This window comes from Labrus mixtus, chromosome 4 (genome assembly GCF_963584025.1).
Source record: "Labrus mixtus chromosome 4, fLabMix1.1, whole genome shotgun sequence".
In the NCBI taxonomy this organism is placed as follows: Eukaryota; Metazoa; Chordata; class Actinopteri; order Labriformes; family Labridae; genus Labrus; species Labrus mixtus.
The window spans coordinates 30,163,608-30,176,983 of record NC_083615.1 but is presented as its reverse complement, the minus strand read 5'-3'; the positions used below and the strand labels follow the sequence as shown (position 1 = coordinate 30,176,983).

At 41.0% G+C, this 13,376-nt stretch overlaps 1 protein-coding gene across 1 annotated transcript in view; it reads left to right on the top strand.

Moving 5' to 3' along the window:
* The window catches only part of galnt18a (UDP-N-acetyl-alpha-D-galactosamine:polypeptide N-acetylgalactosaminyltransferase 18a), a 177,047-nt gene that overhangs the window by 126,135 nt on the left and 37,536 nt on the right, over nt 1-13,376 (top strand). The window contains exons 5-8 of the mRNA XM_061036841.1: nt 185-382; nt 2,593-2,707; nt 10,054-10,239; nt 10,846-10,983. Coding sequence (XP_060892824.1) covers nt 185-382; nt 2,593-2,707; nt 10,054-10,239; nt 10,846-10,983 — 637 coding nt within the window. The remainder of the gene's footprint in view (nt 1-184; nt 383-2,592; nt 2,708-10,053; nt 10,240-10,845; nt 10,984-13,376) is intronic.

Genomic DNA, 13,376 nt, shown 5'->3' with positions numbered 1-13,376 from the left:
AGAGAGATACATTTGAGATAATCCTTTTGAAAATAAATAACCTTCACTTCAGTTGTCCTTGCTTTCCTCTTCATGTTTTTGTATAAATGTTAAAATGTGTTTTCTTTAACAGAGGTTAAGCCCTGGCTTGGAGATCTGGACTGTGCAATGGATCACTGACTGTCTATTCTTTCTGTGTCCACAGGGCAGAACCTATCCTGCACCGGATAAAGGAGGACCGGACCCGGGTGGTGTCTCCCTCTTTTGACAACATCAAGTACGATACCTTTGAGATCGAGGAGTACCCACTGTCTGCTCAGGGCTTCGACTGGGAGCTGTGGTGTCGATACCTCAACCCACCAAAGTCCTGGTGGACACAACGCAACCACACAGCCCCTATCAGGTGAGTTCAGGGACGGCTGAAAGTCTTAACCAGGAGTCAAAATAATAAGAAACAAACAAACCTGTTAGGCAGTTTAGTTTTGTTGAAGAAATTGTCTCGTTATCATAAAAGAAGTGAGAAAACCGCAACATAATCTGCCAGAGTTGTATTAATTATTAATAATTTTTACTTGAAGCATATTGAAGTAGTGGGGGATAAGATCACGTACTAAGCTCATTATTTTTACATTATTATTTTTTGAGCACTAATCCCCATGAATAATTATCATGTATGTACATTTTAGTAGGTGTAGTCTCAATAGATTACTCATTTTAATTCCTGGGGGTGTAGCTCAGCCACAAAGAACATTACGTTTAACACATTCAAAGTGGAGACTGAGACCCAGCGGGTAGCAGCTACACAGAACTCAGAAGCAAAATAGGTGATTTTTGTCACCACTGTTACAGCACGTCAGAAGCCACCCTAAAGTGTAATAGGTATAATGATCCAATTTTCCAATGCTGTAAACCACAAAATCACAGCCAATATGACAGATAAGGATTGCTTAGACACTGCATAGGTTCAGCCACAGCAACAAGAGCCACATTTTTTCTTACCAATATCCTTCTGAGCAAAGGGTGAGATATCTGTTTGTGTGGTCAAGATGCAGAGTTGATCAATCCTGACAAAGACAAAAGGACATATCCTGCTTAATATTGTTTGGAAGAAGATGAATGCCTTAATAATCTATGTCTTCATCTTCTGAATTACTTTTTATCTCAGGTGTAATTTGTCTCTTTGCTTAGAAGGACTGATTTAGCATCTTGTCTTCTTTTTTTAAAGATAGAGCTACTTTCTGCAAAACATGTTATATTTGATTCTTTAGCTCTAGATTGTACTTTAAATTAAGGCAGCACAAAACCTACATACGACATTTTCACCATTTATCCAACCCTCATATGGCGTGGCCAGTGGGTCAAACCGTGATCGGGTCGAAGCGAGAGCTTAACTTATATTACTTCTTCAGTGGAAGAAGGGTGTTGTTGCCAGGAGGATTTTGTAATTGTTCAGGACACTCTGATATTTAGTGGATTACTTGGGACTACATATACTTTTTGTCTTTAGGCTGTAGAGACAAGAGTATGTTCAGAGCCAGTAGTGGGAATGTTTGGTTTCTAAGTGTGTGGCCGTCTGCCAGTGTGTGTTCCTACAGGGAAGAGAAAAACACCCAAACAGTCTGTTTCTGCAGCGGTGCTGTGTTTTAGATTGATACAAGGAGATGTGTGGGACTGACAGCATGAATACTAATCTTGGTTATCTTTCACTCCTGCTGATTCCGTTTCATGTTGATGAAAGATCTGTTTGCTGTCCCTTCTGATTTCCTGAAAATGTCCCGAATTGGTTTTGCTGTGTGAGGGCATCATTTTTACAACTGGATCTACGATACATGAAATGGAAGCTGCAGCAGCTGTTTCCTGCAGAAAATTCACCAGTTTCCACTACTGTAATTAAATATTGACTTAACCTATATTGTTTATTTTTTGTTGTTGAGTACAAACATTACCTCAAATATTTCCAACAGTTATCAAAGCCATAGGAATCCTTGGATACATCACCTCAAGTTCATTGTCATCTCCCGTTAGAGCCTGTTAGACGACTACGCACATACTCATAGAACTGGAGTTACATCCAGTAACCGAAACACAGCGCTCTGTAACAGAGTTAAGTAAGTTTGCAGCTGCAAACTACAGCAGGCTGTTAGGTTACTGACGATACATTTCTGATTGTTGTCACCCGTCACCACCAGCTGAAACCTGTATGATAGAGACACAGTGAGATGAAAGTCTTGTATCAGGGGATCACATGCAGCCTGAACCCTGGGGGTCTGATCCGATCAGAGCATCCAACAGCATCCAGAGCTGCTGTTGGATCTCACCTAGAGACCCAGGAGGATTTCAATGAATTTGATTTTTTTTTCTAAAACCATAGTTTAGTCGGAGGATGTGTGTTGTTAAACTATACAGCGCTGCAGGAAACACTGGTACAGCATATTTAATAAATAGAACTTCAGGTCTCTAATGTCCAGTATTAATCTCATGTAGGTTAGGAATATGTTTCTGTGTGTGTATTTAAGAATGTGTTGCTTTTAACATACCCTTACTTCTATGCATTTGGCTTGATATAACACACTGTTACCTTTCTTTCTCTGATTCATTCACTCTCTGTTTTAGGAGCCCTGCTCTGATTGGCTGCTTTGTGGTCGACAGAAAGTACTTTGAGGAGATTGGCCTGCTAGATGAAGGCATGGAAATCTATGGAGGAGAAAATGTGGAACTCGGCATCAGGGTGAGTCTGCCTGAGTACCTGAATGTGAAAGACTGCACAGCCATGGCAACAACAGGCATGCACTGTGTAGTTTTCACACTTCAACATAAAGCCTCCATGTACTGAAATGAGTCATATCAGAGTATAATTTGTATCCTAGAGGTAGAGACATCTGCTTTTGACCGTGTGCAAATTGAAATAACCTGAACAGTAGACATGTCCAGCATGCGAAAAAAAAGCATAATGACCTTTGTTTGACAGATTGAGGCTTTATCAGTCATTTACATTATTCATTCAGTCTGACTCATACACACTGAGCAGAATACTCTAATATAACATCTGCCTGATAACATTTTTAACTAAAGTATGAAGGCCATATTTAAATTGGTTTATTGTTATTAATGTAACCACATTTCTTCAAATATTATATGATGAGCAAGTTCATTCTTTTAGTATTTGTTTCACTTCAGTTTTAGCAAAAATAGACTTTAAACAATTTTCTGACAGCTTACATGAGGCGACGCCTATGAGCTAGATCAGGCAACTCAAGCTGCACTGATTTCACACTCGACATGCCATTTTCAACAATCACCTGACAACACCTCCTTCCAATTAGCTGTCTATTTAAGCTGCAGTTTTCCGGTCTCTGCACGAGTACTGCACTCTTACTCAGCCCCCACCACCGAGCCAGCATCAACCAGCATCAACCTATAGGCTCACACTGGGGGTTTAAGATATCGGTTTTTTTCATTTTGATATCCTTTATTAATCCCTGAGGGAAATGTGGGTTTACACTCTGTTATTTATAGAGACATGCTTCTCACACACATAGGCCTGAATCACACACATGCACTTGGTTGACGGCCTGCCAGAACATTGACAATTGATTGAATTGATTGATTGATTAATTGATTGATGCACAAACAGGAGCTGTGGACATGCAATGGTGGAGAGATGTTAGAGTGGGGCTGCTACAAGCTGCTAAGCAGAGAGCGCACCAGAGCAGTTAGGGGTTCGGTGCCTTGCTCAAGGGCACCTTGGCATTGCTTGGGAAGTGCCTTGGTACCTCTCCAGCTACCAGACCAATTTCAAGATTTGGTCCGTACCAGGACTTGAACCTCATGTTCCCAACCCAATTCCCTACAGACTGAGCTACTGCCGCCTCATCACATCACTCCTCAAATGTAAATTAAAACTGTGATAGGAGAGATGAGGTCGGAGCCTAGACGCCAAATACAAACTGTTCTGCTGCAGTAAATATTTTAAACGATACAAACGTGAGTTGTCTGATTTGACTGCAGTTTAGTCGTTGACAGTTTATGTGATTCCCAGAGGGAGCGTTCTCTGCAAATGCAGCATTCCCTTGAGACTCTAAATCATTCCTCAGAGGAAGCAACTGTTGGAACAGCTTTGATTCTGAACAGACTCAGGAGACATCCGAGGGAAACTGTTGACTCAGGAGAGTGCAGAGTGATTTACTGTAGTGTCAGTGAAGCACATGTTTGATTATCAGCCCGAGCCTGACTGGCGCTCTTCTGAGCCACTGGGTTAAGAACACATCAGACTCTGTAAAATGTACGATTCTCCCAGGCTCAACCTTGTCCAGATTTAGTGGACAGCTGTGCAAAATCAATGACAAGAGGACCTGAGTAGAATAAATCAAAGTGATTAATTTTATTGCGACCTTAATGCTTAAAAAGATAAATGAATACTGCAATGCACAGTCATTGACTTCACACTTATTTTCTCCAGATGTGAGGTTTTAAAAGATTTGTATACTGCACATCACTTTTCCTACTCTTTAAATCCAATTTGTGAAATTATAGCCAATGGAAGCCATCAATAAACTGAAGAAAATTATAAAGTAGACGTTCAGGGAGTCAAAAACCAAATACAGAGACGGATGAAGACCTGAGGTGAGACATTTTTCTTTCCATGTAGATCTGAAAGTCAAGCAAACACACTTTTCAAAAATGGTAATTTACATCTTAAATGATTTAAAGGTAACATATTATCCTCCTTTTCAAAAACTTGAAATAAGTTTCAGAGCTCCTCAAAACATGTGTGTGAAGTTTCTTGTTCTAAATCCACTCTGCTCCTGTATTTGATCATGTCTATAAACTCCTCTATTTCAGCCCTGATCAGAACAGGCTGTTTCTGTGTCTGTACCTTTAAATATGTAAATGAGCTGTGTCTGACCATGCCCCCTCTCTGGAAGGGCTTGGGTGTACTCGAGCTTTCTCGCTCCATGTCCTATTGTTTACGGTGAGAAGGCAGACTCAGAGGGCAGAACAAACACCTAGCTGTGGGAGTGTCACCCACCTGGGGGAGGGGTTACTGCCCTTTGTGATGTCATGAAGGGAAAATCTCCAAACAGCCTGTTTGAGCACACATTTTCTGAAAAGTGGAGCAGGCAGAAGACGGAGAGGATGGACTTATTTTATAATTTGGGGGTTTATAGACAGACTAGGGACACATGAGTGTTAGAAAAACATGGTGAAGTGTATTTAGCATAATATGTGACCTTTAAATGCATGGTTATGATTTGTGAAGCGCACCAAAAAAAAATGTTGTTTGCAACTGTTTGAAGGGAAATACTTTCTGGTCCTTAACTAAAATTTAGGTGAGCTGCATTCCAATTAAAACTTGATGCTTATAAACATCATCACATTAGTGAGAAAACAACTTGCCATTTAAAATAGATGGCAAGGTTCTTCAGGGTCCCTTTACCAAACAGTACAGCACTATAAGTATGCACATGAAAATGGTAAAAGTAACCCTCTTCTGCTGGGGAACCAGTGGGGAATGCAACTATACTGCTGAACAAGCAGGCCATCTATCAGCATCTTTGGTGGCGGCTGTTTTCTGCTTAGGATGGAGAGTTTAAACGAATGTGTCCCGTGGTTTCCTGAGTCATTTTCTGTCCCCATCCACCTCCCTCAGTGGAGATTGCCCTCGCTTGCAATTGCTGCTGCTAGGAAGGACTTCATGTACAGAAAAACTAAAGTGGAGGCTTTCTGTATCAGCTTGGCTCAGACATGTTGCAGTGACTGTAGAGCTGTTCAGGGTTCAGCATCAGCTCAAACAAACAAAGATCCCTCATTATAGGAATTATAGCACCCTAAATATTCCCTTTAAAATCGCTTTGACCAGATGTCATAAACTTTATATCATGCCATGAATTTAAATGATTAATTCTGCCTATGGCTTTTATTGTCCTGTTGTTTGTGTTCATTTCGTCTCCTTGGCAGTAATGTGTCCTTCTCTCGCTCATAAAAAGCTTTTGTTCAGGGCTCATCCTTGATTCTATCCATAGGAAACCTGAATGTCAGACCTCTGCAGTGAACTAAAACCCAGCAGATAATTGCTTTCTCCTTAGCTTCTCATAGTGCTGTGACCATGAGAGCCACTGCAAAGTTCAAGGAGGTTATTCTCTATTAAAAGCTCTGTTGCCATATGATTCCTCAGTATAAGCCCTAACAAATTGCTTGAACACCTGTTGTCATAAGCGCAGAGGAGACAGGGATGGCTTACTCAGAGTAGCATGAGCAGTGAAACCTCAAACAGCTGGTCTCTCTGCAGGACGCTCTCACCATTGCCTCCACAGCACCATCCGTCTGTGTTGTTCTGACCCTGCATCAGATGCTCCCTCCAGCTGTCATCATTACACTTTAGCCTATGCACTTAAAGAGGGCCAAGAGTCAGGCACAGTGCGGCATATCAGTCGCCCCGTGCAGCCATGACAACAAGTAAACTGAAATGAACCCAAATGGTGGAGAGACATTTCAAGGCTACTGTGAAGCTTGTTGTGTGGTACTTAACACATCAAGGTCGAGTCAGGGCAGGCCACAACTGAACAGATTTATCCCCATCTATCAAACTGTTGTTTTTTTGTTTTTTTTAATATTTAAAAGGCGACAAAAGGTTTGCAGGAAGATCAGCCAGAGTGTGACATTTGCTCATCTAGCGCAAACACTGCCAGTGCCACAGGGCCTGACATCAACTACAGCTCCAACCAGCTTGCCTAGGCACACACAAACACATCACCATTGTAAATTATCTCATGCAACATTCTGACTATAAACACATCAAGAGCGTCAGGAAAAAGTCAATATTTCCATTTTTATAAAGGACCCAATCTGTGTTGCAAAAGAACCCTTTGCAGAATCAATGATGTATGTAAATCAGGAATGATATTTTAACAGAATCAGTTCTGGTCATGTGTCTCAAGGGCATCTTTCTTACTCTGATTTATAATATGCTGAGTTCAACACAAGGTTACACAAAAAAAAAACAGCCAGTATGTTCTATTTCCATCTCTTCCCGACCAAACACAGGAGCCTTTTTGTTATCCGCGATGTGATTTTCTTCTCCCAGTTGCTGCAGAAGCGCTCCGTATCTCTGCTTCTATTGTGATAAAGATTGCTTTCATGAAGCTCCATCTACGCCTCAGTGAAATATTGTGCGTTTTTAGTGCTCGTCCTCTCCCGTCTTTCTTTCTTTTCTTTTTTTTTTATCTCAATGGGCGGTCGTCTTCTGCTTGATTTATAATTCACAGCTTCATTTATTGTTGCTTTTTCACACTCATTTTCTCATTAAAACTTTTAAAAAAACACCAGCAGTCCTCCAGCAAGATTTGTTCCGTGTTTAAACCAAAGAAGACCAACTGAGACGCCATTCAGGATGTAAATGTGTTGCGTTTTGTCAGGGTGACACACATACAAATGAGAGACGACTTCAACACATTGGACACCCAAAGCACTCATTCACTGTGACTACTCAACGCCATAATGATGTTCTGTGAAGTTTTTTCTGGATAATAGCTGGTGCATGACCCTGTTTCATCCCATGAGAGAAGGCTTTTTAAAAGAGAGACTATAAAAAGAGAAAAGGCTGGATGACTCTAAAAGACGAGGAAAAGCTGTTATCCTCCTTCCTCCCTCTACTTCACAGCCTTTATCTTTTCTCCATACTTTCTTTCACTTTTATCCCCCTCACCTTCCCTGTTTTATGTTTCCCACTCTGTGTAAAGCTCTCTTCTTTCTCTTGACTGTCTGTCTCTTTTTTCTCGTCCTTGTTTCTATCTGGCTCTGCACACCCCCACACTCACACAGACATAGATGGTTATGCTCGAAGAATAGCTCCTCATACTCTAACCCTGTGTCTTAAATCCTTTATGGAGAGCGTTGGGGTATTTCTGAGGGAAGCATGTATTATCTCAGACTTTGGCTCCGGTCTGTGCTCTCCTACCTGGGCACCAGGCCAGCGTGTCAGTTTTGTGTTGTTCAGCAGCAGCTCTCTGCTTTAGAAGGATACAGTGAAGGAGGCAAGGCCGGCAGGAGGGATTATAGCACAGACACACCAAGTGCACAACACCAAAAGTGTTATTTAAATAAGCATTAAGCGGGGCTTGTTTTCTGGTACATGAACTACTTAGGTGCCGGAAAAACAGAATTTAAGTGTTATCATGGAAAAAGCAGTTGACTAAAGATTGTAGAAGAATCTTTAAAAGACTCATTTTTAAGGACTGCTGCTAACCATTTTGAAAGGTGAAATTTGTTTTGTAAATGTTGAAAAGAAGTTAAAAAGGCAGTCAAACCTAATTAAGTAGACGAGGTTGAATGGCAACAAGCTTTTTTGAACAAAACAAGTTAGGGTTAGGGTTACTAACCCTAATAGCTGTGACATTCATAAAAAATCAAATACTTTCAAATGGCTCTTTGGTATAAAAAAACGGGAAGTTCACATGGAAAGAATTAATCGTTTTTAATCATGGACATAGTCTCTGGGCGTAGTCTCTACAGTCCTTTTCAGACTGCTCTTTTTTTGCAAAAGGGCCATGACTAAGCCCAGCGGTCATCATGTCTTTGTATATTCATATTGATTCCGTGACATCATAATCTTGGTGTCCCAGTCTGTGAATTTGAATTGAGTTTGGGCGTTGTGGAATCACAGCACAGAGGGAGCTCCACATACACACACACAGTCAAACATGCACACACACATAGTACTGCATTCCCCTGATGGCTCCACTGATAGCATCTTGGCTCTGTAAAGCCTCTGTTACTATCTCCTAAGACGTTACAGAGGGTAGAGCACTTTGTCCCCTACATTCAGATTGAAGGCCAAACCTCACAGGGGCATATATGTCACGGCATACAGTCAGTGGGCTCCTATAGTGTAGACATTTTAATTTAAAGGTCACATATTATTATCCTATTTAACCAGTTTAAATAACTCTCAGATGTCCCCCAAAACATGAATAAATCCACTGTGAACAAGACGTTTCTGTGTCTGTACCTTTAAATATGTAAATGAGCTGTGTCGGACCACGCCCCCTCTCTGGAAGGGCTTGGGTGTACTCGGTGCTTTCTCGCTCCATGTTCTATTGTTTACGGTGAGAAGGCAGACTCAGAGGGCAGAACAAACACCTAGCTGTGAGAGTGTCACCCACCTGGGGGAGGGGTTACTGCCCTTTGTGATGTCATGAAGGGAGCACACATTTTCTGAAAGGTGGAGCAGGCAAATGACAGGATGTACTTGTCTAATTATTGGGGGGGCTGTAGACAATCTAGGGACACATTAGTGTTAGAAAACCATGGTAAAGTGTATTTTTCATAATATGTGACCTTTAAGGGAAATTGGAGCTGGTCTGAAGAAAAACTGTTGAAGTGTAACAGTTTAAAAATAGAGGAACTGTAACTTGAAGTAAATAAATTAAAGACTTTCCCACATGCACTCATAAACTCATAAATCAAAAGAAAACTCAAACGAAGAAAATCTAGACAGCCTGCCAATGAAATGTCCCTGCTATGTAAAGTCATTATTATAATTTACTAATCTATTCATATACATTCATACCCTCTCGACGAAGCAGCAGGAGCAACTTGAGGTTAAGTGTCTTGCCCAAGGACACAAAATACTGTTGGAGCAAGCCTGTAGATGCCCAGTTAAATATAGAAATATAGAAATACTAAAACCCAAAATATACAAAATACTTACCCTGCCAATATACAGATGTACAAATGTTTGAATAAAATAATATGGTGTTGGTGCAGGAGCTGGGGATCGAACCCCAGACCTTACAGTTGAAAGACGACCGACTCTACCACAGAGTCGGCCCACACTGAGATACATATCCCTCACAGCAGAGACACATTTCACAGCTTCCAAACAAACAAACAAACAAATTAGCAAGTATCTGGGTGGGCATTTTTACTGACACCTATGATACCTTTCTTTTCTGTTCATGCTTATTCAATCAAGCAGACTGAGTCCCTGCTAAATCAGAATCCGTGTGGTTTTGGGTGTGCATGCCCTTACTAAACTGTGTACTTTTTGTTTGTTTGTGTACATACGTAACATAGGTGTGGCAGTGCGGTGGGAGCGTGGAGGTATTGCCCTGTTCTAGGATCGCACACATTGAACGTGCTCACAAACCCTACACAGAGAACCTGACAGCCAACGTGCGGCGCAACGCTCTGAGGGTGGCTGAGGTGTGGATGGACCAGTACAAGAGTCACGTCTACATGGCCTGGAATGTTCCACTGCAGGTAAACATGGGTGTGTGTGTGTGTGTGTGTGTGTGTGTGTGTGTGTGTGTGTGTGTGTGTGTGTGTGCATGCGTGTGTGTGTGTCTGAGTTTCATACTGTGCTTGTCCTCTTTGTGTGGGAGGTTGTGTGAAAGGAAAGTTGTTTGTTTCTGTTCAAAAGAACTGTCCCAAATCACCTAGCAACCATGACTAGTGTCTACAATAAAGAATCATTAGATTTGGAGAAACACGCTGTGGAAGATAGTCATACTGTTTTTGGAGAAGGTTGCCAAGTCCATCCAAAATGTCCCGATCAATTGCACGTTAAAGGTGTTCATAAGTTCAAAATATGCAGGTTATGTATAAAAAAATGTTTTTTAAGAACAAAATAAAAAATTGGTACCATCTTTTTCATTTTGCTCTTTTTTCTGAAAGGTGGCTCCCTGATAGGAAAGTTAGTAGTATTCGTTTTACTTTACTAGAGGGGTTATCTGAGTCAGAAGTACTTCCATTCTACAAAAAGTGACCTGGGTAGGAACAGACTTCAAAATTCTCAAAAAATCCTCAAGTGAAGTAAAAAAAGGTTAATCATTCCTTGGATGTGTTTACTGTCATTTCTCTCTCTAGAACTCAGGGATAGACATTGGGGACATTTCTGCGAGAAAGGCCTTGAGATCCAGACTCCAGTGTCGACCATTCAGCTGGTTCCTCTCCAACATTTACCCTGAGCTCCGGTCGTACAGTGACACAGTTGCTTACGGAGTGGTGAGTTCAGCTTTTCCTCGTTTCTCAGGAACTCTGATCGTTTTCATTACAACACTGTAAAATGTGCTCATCCCATATATGAACCTCCAAACCCAGGTCTGTAAAGTCTAGACAGTGTGAGAAACACTAAAACACACACTTTGTCTCTCAGTTGCTGCTGGTACTACAGTACAGAGAACCTCTTCAATGCACAATATAAAGTATTCAGGACTGTTTGAATTGGAGATGAAATAGCAACAAGACACTCTTATTCTTTATCAACAATTAATAAGCCTTCGTTGTGGCAGCAAATCAGCCAGGAATTCATAAAATGTGGAACACATTCTCATTAGTCTCTTGGAGACACTTTATTCTGTGGATTCTGACACAATCAAGACATTTTGCTTAAAATAAAGGAACAATAGCACATGTATTGCTGACATGTTTTTGAATGCAGTAATTAACCATCTTTCATGTTAGCTTTTTTTTGTTGGCTGAAATCATAATTTAAATTATTTCAAGGGTTCTCTGAGCTTTCATTAACAGACTTGGGGACAGCAAAATGGGGCATTGGGAGCTTTTCAGCATGCTGCAACTGGGAATGAAGCTGATGGAAGGAAAGAGAGCTGAAGGAGGGCTGCAGTCGGGAAACATTTTGGTCCATTTAAAGCGGCCCCTGACATATTGCTCATATACCCAGCTATGGTTAAAAAAAAAAAAAAAAAACATCAGTGAGACCTTTACGCCTCCTCCTGACTAAACTTTTCCATTTAAATCTGTCTTTTCCAAGTAGATTTCAGGCTGTGAAACTTTTACTTTTCCATTAACGGGAGAACAGGCTGTAAGAGCTCACTTCAAAATCACAGCAGCAGGGTTTTGAAAGGGTGAACCTTTTTGCACCACTTAATTCCCGCATGGTTATTCCTCTCTTCAGCTATCAGTTGTAGAAGGATTTTACATAATTGAAAAATGACAGTAATCTGTCGAAAGCTGCGCAGAATTATCCCGGCACTGTGACTGCTCCTACTGATAGAGGAAGAAAAATAAGTACTTCTCAGCTGAGTCAGAGTACTAGCAATCTATTAATTTCCTTTTTGATTGTGTTTTTTGATTGCAGTCCCGGTTTAATCTTTAAGAAGTACGACTTAAGTGCAGATGTGCTGTATTTTTGATAGTTTAAACGCGTGTCCTGTAGGTTTGAATACAGGCTGAAAATTATTATGATTCAGACACTATTTCCTTCTGGTTGGAAAGGTCATACGCTGTCAGCTTTTTGACTCTGCATGACCTCAAAGCTGCAGAGAAAAAGAGCTACGAGTATAGAACAGCAGAAAAGGCCAGCTCTGCTCAAACATTGCAACAACTGAGTGTGCAGCTCTGAAACAGCCTATGTGCCACCTCTTGTGTTTGTTGTTTCGATAAACACTTCAGTCACAGCGGAGTTATTTGTTGACACTACTGAGCATGTGCAGGAGCTTGGCTTTGAGAGCGTGAGAAGAAAGCGTCGCCACGGTGACATCTGAGAGATGTAGATGTGAAGTTTACATATTTGACAAAAACAAAGTCTCGCCGGAAATGTCAGTTTGAGAGAGTATAACAAGTGTTCTGGTGTGATGCCATCTGTGGATGCTGTTTATTCACTTATCTGTTATTTAACATAAAACACAAGCTGGAGAGACGCAGTGTTCACACACAGATAATACTGGACGAGAAGGAGATGGTATTTATTATCATAAAATGTGTCAAAGTGTTAAAACATAAAACACATTCACACGTGCTATGAACTTTAAACTCATTCAACGCCCACAGTCCATGTTTTTTGGACAGATTTTGAACAATTTCTAAGGTCATGAAGTTGAACACAAAGCTCCCCCATCGCTCCAACAAGAAAGAAGTGTTTTATTTTTCCTTGTTGTCTCAGCCCAGCTTATAAACGGTTTCTCAGTTCAGGGATTGTATCCTTCGAAATTAAAAATCGATTGCATCCCAGCAGCCTGTCCCGTTTGGAAGACTTCTTCAGATGTGGCAGGCAGATTGCATCTTACTTTTCTCAGACTACAAAGAATGCATCCTTCATCCCGAGATTCAAAGGAGATGGCACGATTACACATTTAAATGTGAGTCATTTGTTTCAGCTTGAAAAGCTATAGAGCTATAAATGTTGAAAAACAAAAGGGGCCCAATAATTACCTTTAAAAAAGTACGGTATAGGTTAGGTTAAATGAAGTTGGTTTTGTTTGCTAGTTCCAGTGCAGATGTTGAGGTTGCTAGGCAACAGGATCAGCCATTAGTGAGTGAAAAGGGTAGGGAAGGTAAAGGCTGGGCCCTTTGAAGGATGCTACCCGCTATTTCAACATGAACTTCCCTCAAGGTTGCAAAAAGAAAAAAACACCACCTCTGGCATGAAAGAGGTA